Source organism: Ambystoma mexicanum, chromosome 1p, assembly GCF_040938575.1.
Source record: "Ambystoma mexicanum isolate Mex_15411 chromosome 1p, UKY_AmexF1_1, whole genome shotgun sequence".
Taxonomy (NCBI): Eukaryota; Metazoa; Chordata; class Amphibia; order Caudata; family Ambystomatidae; genus Ambystoma; species Ambystoma mexicanum.
The window spans coordinates 1,152,636,194-1,152,654,088 of record NC_090921.1 but is presented as its reverse complement, the minus strand read 5'-3'; the positions used below and the strand labels follow the sequence as shown (position 1 = coordinate 1,152,654,088).

At 44.4% G+C, this 17,895-nt stretch overlaps 1 protein-coding gene across 1 annotated transcript; it reads left to right on the top strand.

Annotated features, from left to right (window-relative positions):
• Nucleotides 1-3,852: 3,852 nt before the first annotated feature.
• LOC138530688 (free fatty acid receptor 2-like) lies at nt 3,853-4,830 on the top strand. The gene has a single exon (XM_069640934.1). It carries the CDS (start codon nt 3,853-3,855, stop codon nt 4,828-4,830), a length of 978 nt encoding a protein of 325 aa, XP_069497035.1.
• Nucleotides 4,831-17,895: the final 13,065 nt, after the last annotated feature.

Genomic DNA, 17,895 nt, shown 5'->3' with positions numbered 1-17,895 from the left:
GGGACAGCCTCAGGGTACCAGGTGGTATGATTGACCACAATCAAGATGCACCGGTTTCTGAAGGAGGTCTGTGGATCCAAAGTAGAATCCATGCCCATACCTATTCTCTCGAAAGGTCGCTCAACCTCGGGTAGTAGAATTAAGAGGGCCTTAGTGGCTCTGCCCACCTTGCCGGATGACTTCCAAGTGTGGCAGAAACAGACAAGTGCTTTTATCTTTTAACTCATCTGGGGCCAGTAGAAATGGTCCAACGGCTGTTTTCATCATCCCATGTTGGCCTGCCAATAGAACATCCAACCAGAGCTTTGTGTGGCACGGTTGTGAGGAAGACATGGTATCGATCAGTGAAGATAGACACAAGTGATCACAGTCCAAGGGTGTTTATTGAACATGAATGGGTTGGTTGAATGCCTCTAAACCACAATTTATGGATAGGAGCAAGCTACGACTGTCAAATAATAATAACACAGTCCTAGTGGAATCTATGTCAAAATAAAAGGGCCTATACTAATAAACCTATTGCCAATACTTACTTCTAAATATAAAATGGTGTAGAGCAACAATGTATGAAAAAGAAAGGTGTTCATGAAATGATATGTCAGGATAGTTGAGCAGTTGCTTTCCCTTCCCCAAGACACCTGGGGTCTGTTCTTCTGGCACAGAATATCTGCTGCAGAATGGTTGGTCTTGGTTCACAGCACTGGCCACTCTCAATGTTCTCTGGAAGTGGTTAGAGGAAAGATCTTCCTTCTGTTTTGGACTGCTCCTTCTTCACCTCCCGCAGAGGGCTTTGGACAGTGGAACGTTTCCAATGGATGCCCAGGTGAGAATGTTCAGAACGTCTCTTTGGCCTTAAAGGATCCAGGAGGAACTGAGGGAATTCTCCTGAAAGGGTGTGAGACACTTTCTTTTAAAGGCACAAATCCTTAGGTAATTGGTCTAAAGCTAACCTGCTTTAGGGGACCAATCCCTGCTCCTGTCTGGAGTGGACTTTGCCATTTTGAACTTGCACCCAAAGTGCTTTGTTACAGTGGAAATGGAGAAGACAGGAATGGGAAAGAGAGACAGTGACAAACAAGAGGGTGGAACTCTTCTTCCAGTGTCCCAAGCACTGCCCCTTCCCTCTTACTGACAACAAAGATTTTGGATATGCAGCACTGTGGTGTGAGGCCACTCCCCCAAAAGGGTGTAATCCTTTGATACCTAAACCTAGGACAACTGCCTACTGTGTGGCTGTCTCTACACATATAATACACATCCCCTTCCAGAGCAGAGCTGACTCACAGGACCTGACACATCTGCAATATGGATTGGGATGTGGTGGCCCTGATCATAGGTTTCACCATGCACTATGCCCAAAGTCAGGCATAGCTTATTCCTAGAGATTACCCTGCCATCAACATGGTATACTCATGATCATCATAGTTTGGGTACAGGGAGCATAGCATAAATGTTGTCTCTGTGGTGGTCAAGTGTGGATCTTGTGAACTTTGAACCTGCTCTGCACCACAAGCAGAGGTGCTGCGGATCAGGCTACTGATGCAGTAGGGCACAAGTGCAGTCTGCTTTTAGCATGGAGACAAAGCAGGATCTGGTTAGCAGATCTCCCCTTTGGAAAAGGAATCACCAGCATCATTTTATATACTAACATAAATAAAAAATCTGGCGCTTTGCACCCTTGCCCGATGGCAATTTCTCAAAGTAAGGTGCCCAGATGAATAGCCTTTTGTGGGGCACCCGCCATTATGATGCCATGCCCAGGTATATGGTGTTCCTGGGAAGAAATGAGTCCCAGCAATTATGAGTGGGGTATGTTGGCAGAGCCATCATGAAGAAGGAGCACTGACACTAGTAAGAAAAGATGCACCCCCGGCCCAAGAATCCTTGCAGGCTCTTTTCAAGGGGCCCCAATTTCCAGGCTATGCTGGGTATCTGTGTCTGAGCCAAATCCAGCAAGGGCAGGGATCAGCAGAAGACAAGCCCCCTAACCGATGGGGCATGGCTGCCACGGAGTATGAGCTAGAAGTCTGCTGTTCCCCACCCAGGAAAGCAGAGGGTCACTGTGGGGCTGCTGGATTCCTGCTGTAAGAGCTGCTGATTTACCCCCACTCAGAGAAGTATTGCTGCTCCTGGCGGTGCCAGGAGAAAGAGATGCTTCAGAACTAAGGATCGGAGTGATGATCAAGTTAAAGGGGTGCAGGTGTCACCTCAGCAGACAGACGATGTAGTAATGCAGCCAGAGAGGGAAGGCGGACTGGGGTGAGAGGACTATGAGAGGGACCACTTCATTTAATTTGTACAGTATTGCAGCAGAGCGATGAAGATGCATTGTTAGGGGGTGCGTTTCTATGGCAGTGTGTTCTCAGGAGGTGGTTGCAGATCATTAGCTGCCTATTAGCTGCATTTCTTCTACAGTTAGACTCCAGGGGTGCCCTCACACCCCCCAAGTGCTCACGAGAGAGACTGGGACTGTAACGGCAATGACAGTACTCGTTACAAGAATACATGTTTAAACTTAGGTTGGGCTGGCATGTGGACTCTGTCTTAAACTGTAACATATGTGGTACTTCCCCTAATGCGTTGGATGGGGAAGACCAAAAAGTGTCCGTTGCATTGGGATGGTTGGTGTTATTCATCATAGGAGGGTTACCATAACCCTTCTGGCACCGTTCAGTGTATACCCAGAAACAGTGCCCATGTAGGGGCACTACCATAGTGATGCTGTGGTGTGAAATAAGTCATTGTTCTTTGTGAATTGAAATGTCTCTCTACAGTGGTCAGTCAAGAGTAAATCGTAGTGTACTGGGTCACAGTTAAGGCGGGCAGGAAGCAGGAACGACGCAGAACAACGCAGGACCCAGGGATGTGTAAAAGGAAAGTGCGTCATGAGTTACGGGTACCAGGTAGAGGGGCTAAGCAGGAGAGCAGGGGGTATGCATCAACCAGGTATACGCTCCCATCCTGAAGTCCCTTCCAACCGTCTCTCCTAGAATGTAGGAACCCCTGTGTTGTAAGTTCCAGTGCACAATTCACAAGCATAGCTCAGGCAAGCAGGCTACTGCACTCGGTTACCACAGTCTTTGTAAATCATTTAAGCTGAAAAACTGCGCTAAAGATAGGGTTCTGTTTTTTTTTTTCCTTTTCAGTTTGCATTCAAAATGATAGGAAAGCATGGTGTAATTGTTCTCTTATGTAATTCTTCAAGACGCATGACCTTGCAGGTTCTCATTGCCCAATCAGAAAGGCTGCCTGAAAGCATGCACGCTCAGTGAACCTGGGCAGACCCAGCATGTCACGTGGAGCAGCTGCTTCTCGAAACACCAGGGGCAACTAGCTCAGCCTTCTTTTCCTGCATCATAATGGAAAGTCTGAACTGGTGCCAGAGGCTGATTGCCCTGCCAGGCTCTCCCAGCCACCTTGCCACCATGCATGAAATCCCATCGGCCAGGGTGGCACTAATGCACCCACTGAAATAGAAGATATTTTTTAAAGCATTTGCAAGAAATTGCTCATGGCTTTATTGCCTTATGAGCGGTTTGCGACAAAAGATACTGCGGATCAACCTCTCTAAGTGGAGAATCATTACCCGTGGCGCTAATCCTTCTGGCCCATTTACCCTCAGATTGCAAAAAAGGAAAACAATGCGCAAGTGTGGCTGGCTCACCGCCTTGGGCTTTTACCTTCCTTTTGGTGGTGTACTTGCTCGGTGTGTCAGTCGCGGTGCAGGAGCAGCTCGAGGCACGGTGGGTGAAAGCACCTTAGGTCACTGGAGAGGATCCACACAGGACTGTGTGAGAGAGAAATGATACTCTTGCCATCTTATTCAGCCCATTGCTAAAAGAATGTCCCAAGATGTACGAATCCCTGGAAAAGCTGTCCCTGGTGGTCTACATCATGACCATGGTGTTAGGGCTGCCTGCCAATGTGTTCGTGCTCTACGTCTTCTACAAGAAAGCCCGAAGCAGGTTGACGCCCAACTTGATCTACATGATCAACCTCTGCCTCTCCGATCTCCTCTTCATCTTATTTCTGCCTGTCAAGATCATAGCCACCGTCAAGAAGGAGTGGACCATGCCCGCCGTGCTCTGCCCGGTATACAACTTTTTCCACTTCAGCACCATCTATGCCAGCGTCTGCTTCCTCACTACTGTCAGCATTGGCCGGTACCTGGGCACAGCGTTCCCCATTTCCTACAAGATTTACAAGAAGCCGCGGTACTCCTGCTACATTTGCATCGGGCTTTGGTTCTTTGTTTTTGGCCATTGCTCCTTTGCACTCGTCTTGGAAAGCAACAACAGCATGAACACGTCCTTCTTCCTCCAGCAGACTGACGAGGGTCTCCAGTGCTATGAGAACTTCACACAGGAGCAGCTGACTGTCATCGTACCAGTCAGACTGGAGCTGTCCATCGTCCTCTTCTTCTTGCCGCTGCTCATCACCGTCTTCTGCTATGTTCGCTGCATCTTGATCCTGATGCAGTCCCGCATGCACTCTTGCCAGAAACGGAAAGCTGTGCGGGTGGCGGTCACCACTGTGGCAGTCTTTATTGTGTGTTTTGCGCCCTACAATGTCTCCCACGTGGTCGGGTTTGTCAAGTGGAACACCATCTGGTGGAGGAGGATGGCTCTCCTCCCCAGCGCGTGCAACGCCTTCCTGGACCCACTCATCTTTTACTTCCTGTCTTCGGCTGTGGACAAGGGTCTTGTCCACTTCTGGAAGTCCTTGCAGCGGAAGTACATCTCCACAAAGCACCATTTCTCCTCCATCTTTGAGGCCGAGCCGCCAAATTCCAAGCCGCAACCTGTGAGGGCTGTTTCCCTCACAATCTGATGGATGGTGGCAGGAGGCCCCCACCTCTGTCTGTGCATTGGAATTATAAGGAAGGGGCATGGCTTGGTCTGTCGCAGAATAGCAGTGTCCTATTATAAGTCAGGATAGGGCCTGCATTTCACCTGCGCTTCTCCCACAGGTGTATTAGATCATCGTACATATTCTCTACAGTTGTATGCATGATATTAGGAAAACTTAGCATTTTTGTCTAATGTTCAAAACATGTACGTAATGACATTTTTGTTCACAAAATTGTGTTTTATTTCCTTATTATTAATATGGCAGACAGGATCTCGCCGTACATTGAGTTCTGTTGTGCTTCTAGTCCATTTCCTTTGCATTGTTCTATCCCAAAATGATTCCAAATCTCCATCTCTTTCCTACGTTTGAAAAATGTTAAACCCCTTCCCTTCTTGTCTGCAGTAGCAATCATTCTGTCAATTTGTCATGTATGGATTTTTCCAATCAGTCAAAGTGTTTTTTTAAAAACAGTATGACAGCCCTACTACAACTATACTACAGCTAGTAAGTAGTATCTCTGCCAATCTGGGATAAAATAACAGCAATGAAGACTCGTATAAATGTCTAAAGTGGGATTTCAAACGCATGGCATGGCGGCTGCTCACAAGTGTCGTGAAGGAGTGAGTTAACACCACCGACTCCTCTTAAAAACTCACCCACTGAAGTAGTTGGACGGATTCCACTTCCCATTGATTTCCAATGCAGACAAATGATGGTTTGTACGTCTTCATCTGGAACATGTCTAGACACGTTTTCGTCTGCTTTGGATACTTAAAAAAAGATTCTTTAAGACAAGCCTGGGTCCTTCAACTGTACTTCAAGTATATAGGTACAACAGGTCAAAGGTTACCTCTGACTGTTAACGTAGATGTTTACTCTGTTCTTAGCCTCAACAGGGCTACTGTAGCACCGTCATCACTAAAGTCCATTCATATATGTCCATTGACACAGAGAGGATACATATGCACATGGACCGCCCCCCCCCGCACCTCCCCCAAACATCCTACATGCAATGTTTTGCCTGGCTATGGCATGCTATGCTGTTCTGTATGATGTCATGCGATGTTCGCAATTGCATAAAGTGTTTTCAAAGCTGTATGATGCCTGCCCCACCATCAGGGGAGTCGCTAGGTCTGGAAGAGACCCGGGGCTACGCTGATGTCAGAACTGTTGGGACTGGGGGCCAGCTAGCCTGGTGGCTGTAGCTCCTGAGATTCTATCCGGGGCTACAGCCGAAAGATCAGGGGCTATAGCCCCCTTAGCCCCCCCCCAGCAACGCCCCTGCCCACCATGCTATATCTTCGACTGTTTGTGATGTTTGAGATCTTGTTCTGTAACTAACAAATAACTGTCCTCCCTGTGCACGCGTCTTGCAGTTAATTTTGGAGTAAACTCATATGTCCTCATGTGCTTCCACCTGCGCTGATGAAGGGGGTGTAACAGACGTGTGTAAACGATGTATACCGGGGCACACGCCTCCTTTACTACTTTGGGTGTGTATTTTGCATGTGTTAGGAGGAGCGGGGGCACAGATCAACATGCATGATCCCGCCACCCCGTCCGCTCCGCCTGGCAAACACAGGGGCATCTCTGCCGGCATGTGATTCTATTGCAGGGGGGCTACTTGGGATTTCTCTGGAGGCAGTAGGCTTATGGAAGCCGCTCAACGCTAACAGACCTCCAAGCAACCCATGCAAATACCTCCTACCATTTAATCAACAACAACAAAAAAAAACCTGCCTATTGTGTTTCGAAGTACGCGTAACTTTCTAGATACTGTAAAAGGAACGTTAGGTGCCAGGTGGCAATTGTTGTACAATTGTCCTACAGAGAGCGATTTGATAGCCCTCTGAGGGCTAGATACGAGGGCTGATATGAACGTCACTTTGAAGTCCAGGGGGGGTTTGACTATGCTATGCATTCAACAGCTGCTGAGTCCGGGCGAAGGCCATCTTGGGGACACCCTCTACCGAACCAATGGAATTACGGGATCCAGAATATGTAGCTGCGCCCCCCTCAATGCCATCACAACCTGTGGTGTGATATACTGCCTCAGAATTATCAAAATAAGCATGGGTACTCACTTTCAATCCACTGGTCGAAGAGGGCGGGAGCGGTCGGTGCTCCTCGACTTCTTTTAATTAAGTTTTACCGTTCCTATACTTCTATTTTAAAAAGAAACTGTTCCGGAATGGTTTCATGTTAAAATGAAAGTGTAGGAATAAGTTGAAGCTTGCATTTTCAGTGCAATGCACTGGACGTTCTCTTAAACAGCAGGCACATGTGTTTTGGGGTTTCTATTGTGCATGGAAAGGTGCATGGCAATGGGGTTTGTTGGGAGCGGTGCAGTACTTCTTTTGGTACACTTCAACCACAGTTTCAGTCCCCTTACCTACTTCATTCTTGCTGTAATCAATATTATAAATAGGTAACACTTCAAGGCCAACATTAGCAGTGTGCAAGAAGGGTACTTGTGTTCTAGCATTGGTAGCAACAATAGCCATCACGACGGAGGTATACTCAAGTATGGATGCAGGGTACCAATAGGGAGCACAGAGGAAGCTAGACATACCATAGCATAGACAGTGGATGCAAAGTAGAAGCTACCAGGAAGGTGTCCACATCCAGCCAGAATGAAATTAGAAGAGGGACATGGTTTTCAAGTCGTTATGTCATTGGAGAGCAAAGAAACAAGTGGCTTTGGTGTGTAGTATATGAATGCTCACTATTATTATAGAGGAAGCAACACTATATCCAATCACAGCACGAGTGGGGCCTTTTTGAAGATCATACCTTGAGAGCGAAATCACTCTCAAGGGCGACAATGTTGAAGGATTAAATGTGCTGCCCAGAATGCCACAGTGGTTAAGAGGTGACACAGGGATTCACACCCAATCTGTAATTTCTGCACTTTATCACGTTCCTTTCCAGTTCTTACCATGTACTAAAGTAATCCAATTTCTGTAGAACTGACTTGGAAAATACACAAATGACTTTGAAAAAGAACCAAAAAAAAGACAACCCAACATGACCATTTGAAAAAAAAAAAGTTATCGAGAGGATTATGCAAAATGGGAATGATTCCAGCTTCACAACTAGTCTCCATCAACAAGAGAAGGATATAAATGCCAGCATACTAATTTATGTATTCCTAAATTATTTTTATCTGGGATTCTCTTTTGTATTTTAAATATTTAAATAAGACGAAAACACAGGCTGGTGGAGTTATTATTCATAAATGTGCAGAAAAACGTTTGACTTGCAGAAAAAACCAAACCGTTTTTTGTGTCAAATGGGCAGACCTTAAAATATGCTTGTCAGAGGCTTGTCAGATGCCTCCAATTTCTGGTCAACTTTCTTCTGTCTAGAACCTTTTTCCTCTCAAATGCCCTCCATAAAAAGAAAGATTTGCTAATGGATTAAACAATTCCACCGGCATGTGAGAAGGCAAACCTTTTCATAGAATACATCACAGTAATGTTGGTGATATAAGATGGTCTTCCCAGGATCACTGTATTGTCTCCTAGGAAAGCCTTGGTACAAGCATGAACGCGTTGGTTCCATAGTCTTGAATGTACATAGCTGATCAACTCCCCGGATTAGCATGTTATGCTCATCATTGGAGGTGGCTGACTAGATTTTACAACCCGGCAACCAAGCAAATCCATTTCTAGACCTTCACCACACTGATGCTGTGTTTGTTATTATGACAACAACTATCTGGTGCAGGCACAATGCTGATAATAGCACCTGTTGAGCTACAAAACTAAGTACATGTACATGCAGGTCAATCAACTTCAGACATACGAAAGGCTGAGTTGGTCGTGCTGGAATTTGGTACTGTATTCTTGCATTTGAACACAGATCTCTGCAATGTGTGCTTAACACACTGAGCTATCTTCTTAACCATTGCGGCACTCAAATTTGTTAATATGCATTTCAACTTTGGCTATTGCACATGATCACCTTTATCCCCAAAGAAAGCTGAGAATGCAACAGGAGTTGTACCATAGTGAACGCACAAACTATACATACCACAGTGAACACATACAAGTATTACCTCACAACTCCCTCCTACCTGCAGAAAACATAACCACATCCACATCAGCATGTCCCACTAGGTCCTACTATGCCAACCTACTTCACATCCCACGCATAAATAGAGCCAAAGCCAGAGGGTTGGGCTTTCCATACACAGCTGCCAAGCTATGGAACACGCTACTCCCAGAGATCAGAGTGGAAAACTTTCTCCTTGCCTTCCGTGAAAAAATACAAATGACACTGTTTATCTAACCCGCTTTATGTTTTCCCCACCAGTATAAAACATTCTATGCTAAAATGTATGTATGGTACTTAACTGGTTCTCCTCTGTACTATGTAAGTAACCTTCTGTCTGTAAAATGCGCCACAATGCCCTCGGGCTGCTGCACGCTCTACAAATTTGAATAAATAAATACATTACAGAATGAATTGATCAGAGCAGAATGTACTTCTACACAAGACAGAGTAAATAGGTTTAGAGCCTCAGCAGCATGCCATAAAATATCCTGAAGTGGGCTATTTAAGTTTGGTGAACAATGGAACTGACTTCTTTAGATGAGGCAGCCTAGTGGAGTCCCCCTCTAGGGTGGGGGCCCAGGGCAAGTGCCTCTTTTGCCCTCCCATAAAGACATCTCTGATCTATGAGGCTGGGGCTGATGCTCTTGCGGTTGGGGTCTGTCAGCACGTGTGCTATTGGTGTTATTACCTATTCTGAACTAGAAGGACAGACCTCTTTTATTAGACCAATTTACAGTGAACAATATTGTCTGTTTTCGATGATTTGCAGCTCTAGTTGTTGCATGCAAATTCATCTGTTTGGCCCATGGCTATGTGGATGGGTCCGTCCCGAGATTTGAGGATCTATTCCCCATCTCTCCCAGTGGGAACTCCAACATGCTTTCTTCCAGCCCCCTGTAATGGCCTTAGTTCGAGCTAAGCTTGATCATCCAGCCCTGCCAGGCTGCTCTTTACCATTTGAGCCCAGTGACTAGGCACCCGCATATTCATGACGTTGCCAACCAAGTAGAGTAAGTCTTTCCATGATGGATATTTTCTCCTAGTTATATCCAACTTAAATATAATGAAAATCAAAGTAAACGACTGTAATCAGAAGTCTGGAATCCTAGATAAATACACAGACAATTTCAATTCCGAGTTACGTTCTAAATCCTGCAAACATTGGACAGAGAAAGGTGAAGGAAAACATGGAAGAATCCTTTGACTTGCTGCCATTTGCATCGTCAGGTGGGGAACACAAGGGAAATACTCTGATTCCTCTCTCATACCAGAGGAATGCAACAGAGGAACCAGCTGATAGAGATCCAGGTGCTGAGCTGTGCAGTTAGGAAGGTCAGAGTGTGTGACTCATAGGCACAGGGCTTTGATGGGAGGACAGCGGATAACCAGTGCATACATTAGTTAAGATGGGGTCCACCTTTCATACACTAACCTTGATTCACTACCTTGCAACCCTCTTTCCATGTCCTTCCAATGGTACCCTTTGATAAAGTATCCTTCAAGCTATCTTAGTAGTGTTCCCTATGGCTGAATGCTATTGTTAGACACCTCTATTTTGCTTCACAGCTTGGTTTTCACTAAATAAAACCCAGCACGCTCATGCACACTGAGGACAATGTTTCCTAAAATACTTTGCGCAGTTTTAAAAAATATCCTCTAAACAAAATGTGTCCAAGAAAAAGGGGTATTTTGTTTTTAAAGGTGTGTTTTTGCAATTCCACACTTATATATTATATTCAGTGTTCAATGTTTTCAAGAAGTAAAATCCACAGTGCTAGTCACAGCCAACATGTGTTTCGACCCACCCGGGTCTTTCTCAAGGCTGATCGATTTCACATGCAAGCGATAGCCACAATTGTGTGGTTCAATGTGTAAAAATCACTCAAATTGTAGAACCAGTGATGATGCCAAACCCGTATCTGAAATGAACTTTGTGTATAGCACCGAAAACAGTATGTCATTTGAAATGCATGGCATTGATTCATTTGAGAGATATATAATATCATAGCATTGATACAAATGAATACACAGGAAAAGCGCAAAAAACAAAAAAGGAAAAAAGGAAAGGGAGAAAAGAAAATAAACACAGGTAAGTACTTGCTGTGCACTGCTACATTTAAGGCAATGTTAATTCTGAAGTAGAATTTATTAAGAATCATGAGACCATAAGAGATATTTCTTACCCATAAGGATAGGTAGTTCCTTGTAAGGGTCCAAGATTTATGGTGGGGAAGCCCGTTTTATCATTTCATTAGTGTTCTTTCATTCGTGTTGCTCTCTATAATTTAGCTGAAAAATAGAGTAAGGCCCTCATTACAACCCAGGCGTTAAGAGGTTAACGGCGCCGTAAAAGGTGGCGGCGCCGTTAAAACCTTAATGCCTGATTAAGAGGTCCCTTTGCGGGTGGCACTTTCACGCCTGCTTTTAGCAGGCGTTAAAAAACCAACCCGCAAAGGGACCTTGGTGCTAAGTACTTTGCCGCAATTTGCGGCACCGTACTTGGCGCCTTCCCCATTCCCTTTGAGCCCTATGGGGCAAAAATGGGAATGGGGAAGGGCCATGGTGGCATGGGGAAATACCGCCCCGCCAACCTCGGAATGGGGCGGTAATTCCCCATTCCGCCATGGCGGAGTCGGTAAGTTACCGGCATGGACCATGGTGCTATTAGCACCATGGTCCAACGCCTGGGTCGTAATGAGGGCCTAAGTCTTAGTGAGGGCATCAGTATCATTCTACAACCTTGGTAAAAAAAAGTTCTCCACTGTGTAGGGGTACAGGGCATGGTTACCTTCCAAGACAGGTAAATTACCCCTTGTAGGTTGCAGAGTAAATGCTAAGTATTCAGCGTGTTAGTCCAATAGATAATCTAGAAAACTGATTGCGGAAAGGAGTAACTAAATGTTCAGTTTTCGTTCTTCCCTGAGTGTATTTGAATACATCTGAAAAAAGGTTCCCTTTCCTGTTTCAAATTCAGTAAGTTGTGACCTGTTCAGTAGCTCTAAGTTGAAATATCCAGCTGTGCAACTGTTCAGGAAGTTTGCAACAATGTGTTAAGGTGGGTGCATTTTCTGATGTCTCTGACGTTGTAGTTCCATTAATGCGTGAACGATTATTCAGACACTCACCTGTCGTTGAAATGAAAATGTAGTTACATCCGGCCGTGTTCAGCCGTGTCTTGGCGTTATTTGCCGTGATTCGCGGACGCCATTTTGATCACCTGTTGATATTCTATGTGCAATATCATATTAAGAACATATGACATGATTGGGAGATGTTGTGATGCAAGGCGTTCAGTGTCGAGACCTACTGGATTTTTGACTTCCAGTTGGAGTGCCTTAGAGATGCTATCCATACTAAACGCTGGGACAGAGGCTAGAATGTGATAAGTAATTGATGAACAATGTATTGAAAGGGCATTCCCTTGTGGATGCAGGGTTTGGCTCCTACTCTGGATTCATACAGAGGAATGAAATAGGCATATCCTGGCAACCTTGAAAACCCACCTTCTTCAATATCCCTGTTTGTCTGCTAACAGGATTGATTTTTATTGCCTTTGTTTTTAAAATGTACAGCGCTTTGGATTAAGGCGCTGTATAAAATATGAATAAAATAGAAATACAAATACAAACCTGCTACAAATGTCAATGGGTTTGTCTAGAGGTCATCAGATTTTAACAATTCAGCGTACCTAAGTGCGCGTTGTATCTGGCTCTGAAACTGCAATGTTAAGTCTACAAGACATGCTGAATTACATACTATACATAGCTGGTGGTGAATTATCTGAGTTATATCCTATCTGGAGTATGTTTTGTTCGTTTTGAAGGCGAGATGATACCTCCAAGGACTGAAAATTCCTGTTGCTTCGTCATGCCCAGAATCTGCCTGTACATTACAAAAAAGCATGACATTCATGATCCGAATTAAGGCCGTCTGAGACAGTTGAAATTAGCAAATGCTGGAGTATTTCTATGGCGGAGAGGAATGGGGCGGCGGAATCTGAATTTACGATCCTCTCCTTAACAGCACCATATACATGAATGAAAATGGGGCGTAATGGAAATGCAAATGCGTAAAAGCCTCATGGAAGGCTTTAACGCATTTTGTTTACGTTATGCCCCATTCAATATGGGCGCCATTATTTTACACAAATATTTGCAAGCATGTTTTCCTATATTCTGAATATGTGGGACACTCCAGTAGAAAATGTTGTATGTCTTCAATCCTACATACGCTGGTTATCTTGAAATATACGGTTGAGCATTAAATCAAATTATAGGATGTTGGCCATTTGCTTACTTTTCCTGAATCGGAAGGGCCTCTAAAGCATAAGGTTGTTTTCTGGTTGTGCATTGACAACACACAAAAAAAAAAACTTTCTTACATTTTTCGTGCCATATATTTTCCAGAAATTTAACAATGATGACCATTTCTGTTCACTAACAGGGAATCTCAAAATTACGTGAACAGGACACAACACTTCACTTTAAATTACGGACATTTCCCCCGTCTTGGTCAGAGGTGGACTGGCCTACAGAGAACTTTGGAGATTTTCCGATGGACCTCGGCAGCAATGGCCTGATGTGTGATGGTTCTCTGCTTTTCTGCTCCTCTTACCCTCTCCATCAGCGGCACTGCACCCTTTCGCCCATCTCGCTTCCACCCCCAAATCCATTTGAAGAAAATAATGTGTATAAACCCTGGTACAGGAGTTGGTCTTTCTCGAATAGTGTAATATAGGGACACCGTGAAAAACATTTCCAAGGCCACTTTTGGTTCCCAGTCCACCGCTAGTCTTGGTTGTGCTTTGCATTTTATAAAAGTGAATAATGAGTGACTCTAAATGGAACATGTAGGCTGTAGTGCCTTTGCATTTTAAGGAATATTAAAGCCAACTGAATGAATAACTACTACTGCGCTTTGCACTTATTAAATATTAACACTCAACTACTTAATCACTTCTGTCGTGCTATGTTGTGAAGGTTTTATATAGCTTAACATTTGCAATTGTCTTAGCTTCTTGGCACTGTCTGTGGTGTACGTGGGCAAGACAACGTTAACTTTTGTATTAGCTTGTTTACCCCAGGGAGGTTTGTTTATCTTATGGTACAGGGTGGTCAGGCTTTGTGACGACCACACCTGCTAGGAATTAGAGTGGCTTTCAGCCGTTCATGTGTGCATTACCCAGAGTTCCTGGGGAGTGCTTGCCTTGCGCCAGGTTCTTCGGATTTTGGGCCTTTTGCGATTCCTGAAATTTTTGATTTTTAGCATGTGTGACTCGGGGTGAGGGATTTTGTGGCAGGGTCACATCCCTGATTTTCATTAAAAAGAAACGTACAGTTCCCCGTACCTTCGTTGTATTTTAGTTAATATTAAAGTTACGTTGGTATTTTCTTTCTATGGTTGTATGTTATTTTCCTTCAAATAAAAAGGTTTAAATAAAAAAAAAGTCAAACAGGTATCAGTGGGGTAAAATAAAATAACTCATAATGGTGTGACTATTTCTGTAGTTTCTTGGAGATGTGATCGATTTGGATGCCACACATGTGTTGAGCTGTCAGCACAATCAGGGATGGCTCAAGGTGAGCAGGGGCCCATTTCAAAAAGGATGCATTGTGGCCGCCTGCTCGCCATCAAGCTAGCCTGACAGGTACATATGTTTAAGCCACTGAGACTCTTGTCATTTGAGATATGCAGATCCCGTCCTGTTATTTTCTTTGCATTCTGGGACCTGTAGTCCTTGATTTATAATCAGAAATGGCAAAATTACAAGTCACAGAATAAAAAAAAAAAGTACTGCATGTGACTGTCCCAAATGACAGGCTTAGTATGCTCATGCACGAAATTAACACAAATAGTCCCAAAATACCAGTAAGTATATGCATTTGTTGTTGAAATGAGGAGAGAGGGGCCACCAACAGTGGGGATATTGACCAGGTTGGGCGTGTTCCAGGCCTGGTGGTGCAAGCTCCCTATTTTGAGCAGCCTGTAAGAATGATTTGAGCAGCCTGTGAAAATTTAGCACAATGCTAGGTGCCAGCAAGCAAAGCTAACAGTATGCCTACTGTATTACATATATGACTGGCTATTCATCTAACACCTTTTCCTGACAATAACCAACAAAGTGGAGTGGAGGCCGAGTCTCGGGGAGCATTTCATTTTAAGGTCTGAAGTGCCCTAAGTCAATACATGATGCAGTTTTCACACACAAAATGTGGGGGCCCCCCTGCAAGCACTCCTGAGGGTGTGCCACAGACTCCAGGGGCTGGCCTCTACCGACTAAGTATGCACCTAGCAGAGATAACTGTGCTGCTGATGGGAGGCACTGAACACTGCACTAGATGAAAGATGTACTTTTTTAATCAAACCATACATCATTCACCCAGTTTAAGAACAAGGGAATGGTGCAACATCTGTCCTCTTTTGTCCAAAAGCACCAGCCACCACTGTGCGCAAACCAGTAAAATGAGTATGCACCTGCTAATCGTAGCGTCGATGTTTTGATGTGGGAGGATCCTGTGGGGCACTGGCATTGCAAACAATTCAAGGTTAGTGGTGGTAGATGGATATTTTAGTGGCAGGCCATTAACATCTCCACGAAATGGTGTGAGCCACCAAGCGTAGTGAGAGAGCCCTAGTAATGTCAGAGGTATAGCTGGTGTTCTCTCTGAGAAAACTTTTAAAGTAATGTTTTGAAATGAAATGGTCCATTAAATAGCAAAATCCTTAAGAAAAATTGGACAAAAAGCCATGCAATTTACTATTCTCTAGGATAATACATGAAAAACAATTGAGTTCATGCTATTTCCTCAACCTAGCTTGCCCTGTCCAGCCCCTCCAGCTAATCCAAAAAAGAACTGCAAGACTTATCCTTGGCCTCAAGTCCAGGGACCATATCTCTCCAGCCCTAAAATGTCTCCATTGGCTTACGGTTGCTGCAAGAATCAAATTTAAATCCCTCTGTATCATCCATAAGGATGTCTGGGAATGAGGACCATGCTATCTGCAACTTGCTCTCAACAAATACTCTCCTTCCAGATCGCTCCGATCATCCGGGTCCAACTCTCTGCTTGTCAATCGCTTCTCTAAGCATAGAGTGGGTGGCCGTTCTCTTTCCTCGGCTGGCTCCCTCCTCTAGAACAGCCTCTCCCTTTCTCTGTGTCTTGAGCCGGATCTCATTAAGCTCCACAAGCACCTCAAGACTTTCCTCGTCTCCTCCTCCTTTCCTCTCATCTTCCCATGCTAAACCCCCACAGTCACTGTGATAGGTGGCTTGGGCCCTTATGTGTCCTTCCAGGTCCTTCCTTTCTGTCCAATCGCCCGCAGCATCCACCCTCGCCCTGCACTTGCCTTCGGCACCAACTGGCCTTATTGTATTGGCTGGTGACGTAAGGATATATATAGCATTTTTATTGCCAGCATATAGTATACAGCATTCTTATTGCCAGCATATAGTAGGTAGCATTTTTGCCAGCATATAGTATATAGCATTTTTGCCAGTATAAAATATATAGCGTTATTGCTAGCATACAAAGTACACAGTCAGGCCCAGTTTGAAACTGCAGGCATTAGGAGCACACATAGAAAAACTTTGTGTGCTGCCAGGTTAAAATAATGAGGTGCACAATTTATATTGGATGCTTCATGTGTGAAGACTACATGGGAATACATAACCGATTAACATTACTAACAGTAATAAAGTGCTAATTTCTAACATGATAATACAGTTTTATATGCACAATGAGGTAAAATCCATGTTTTGGGTGCACAGTTTTAAAACACTAGAGGTTTCTTCAGCTTGTGGAGAACAGAACATATGCAAGATGCAGGATGCAAAACGAAACAGTTACTCTGCACATGAAGCTTTCATTGTTTTGAAAACGAAGGCTGGCATAGGGCACATTCTTTTTACCGTGATTGGTAGAAATTGTAGGCAGACAAGCCATTTCAATAAAGGGCTGAGTCAAAGTTTTCCTAAGGAAGAGAAATGAGAGTGGGCAGTTCATGCTGGGTTCAGGAGACAGACGGATGGTGTTGTCTCAAAAAGGGTCGAATGCTGACTGTGAATCTAATCAGTTGGTGCTCCCCACACACATGCGGGGAAGTTTTGCACTGAGACTGGATTGCGAAACACAGCGAGGTCGTGCAGGGACTTCAAAGAATTCTGGCCTTGGTAAAAAGTGCTAAGTGAGGGACAGATTGTATGCCGTACGTGTGTGGCGAAGATTTATTACAGTGTAGAGAGGTTAGGGATATTATATGTGTATTATTCTCTATATATTCAAAGTGTGGGAATATTAATTCATGTTTGCAAAATACCTGCTTGCTCAGTTTTGTTCTTTTATATTGCAGATGATGCTGTAAATAACACATGATAAGATTTGATGGCTTGTAAATAGCATGTAATACAATATATATATATATATACTACATGGCCACAGTAGTGGCCATGTAGTTATGGTTAAGTTGTTGTTTCCATAGGAAGAGCACTTTTTGGACGGTTTATAACTTCGCTCTCCCTGGACGAATCCTCACCAGAGTTTGGTGAGGATTCGTCCAGGGGGGGCAAAGTTATAGGGGGGGTCCCAAAACTTTTTTTTTTCCCATAGACATAATGTGAAAAAACTTTGCTCACGCCTACAGCCCAAACCGCTGGACGGATTTACACCAAATTTACGGCAGGAGCGGCGGCTTGGTCCCGAAAGCGTGCTTTGCTTTATTTGGTGTAAATCTGTCCAGGAGTTTTTTAAAAAAATACAAAAATGTAAGTGAAAAAAATTAGTGATATCTGTGTTCGCTTTGCGGACACACTTCCCTGTTCGCTCCGTGGACAGGACGGTGATTGGGCAAGCAGCTTGCGTGATGTCTGCGGACATCTGACGTGCTCTCTCATTGGATGCGTGAAAGCGTGCAGTGCGTCTGGCTTCAGAGACGCCAGCCATCTTTGTTCCTCGCATGAGAGGCTTTGTATCCCGCCTGCACAGTTAG

Bases quoted from the DNA above. Each gene is read 5' to 3' on its own strand.
- LOC138530688 (XM_069640934.1), top strand. From the start codon at position 3,853: ATGTACGAATCCCTGGAAAAGCTGTCCCTGGTGGTCTACATCATGACC.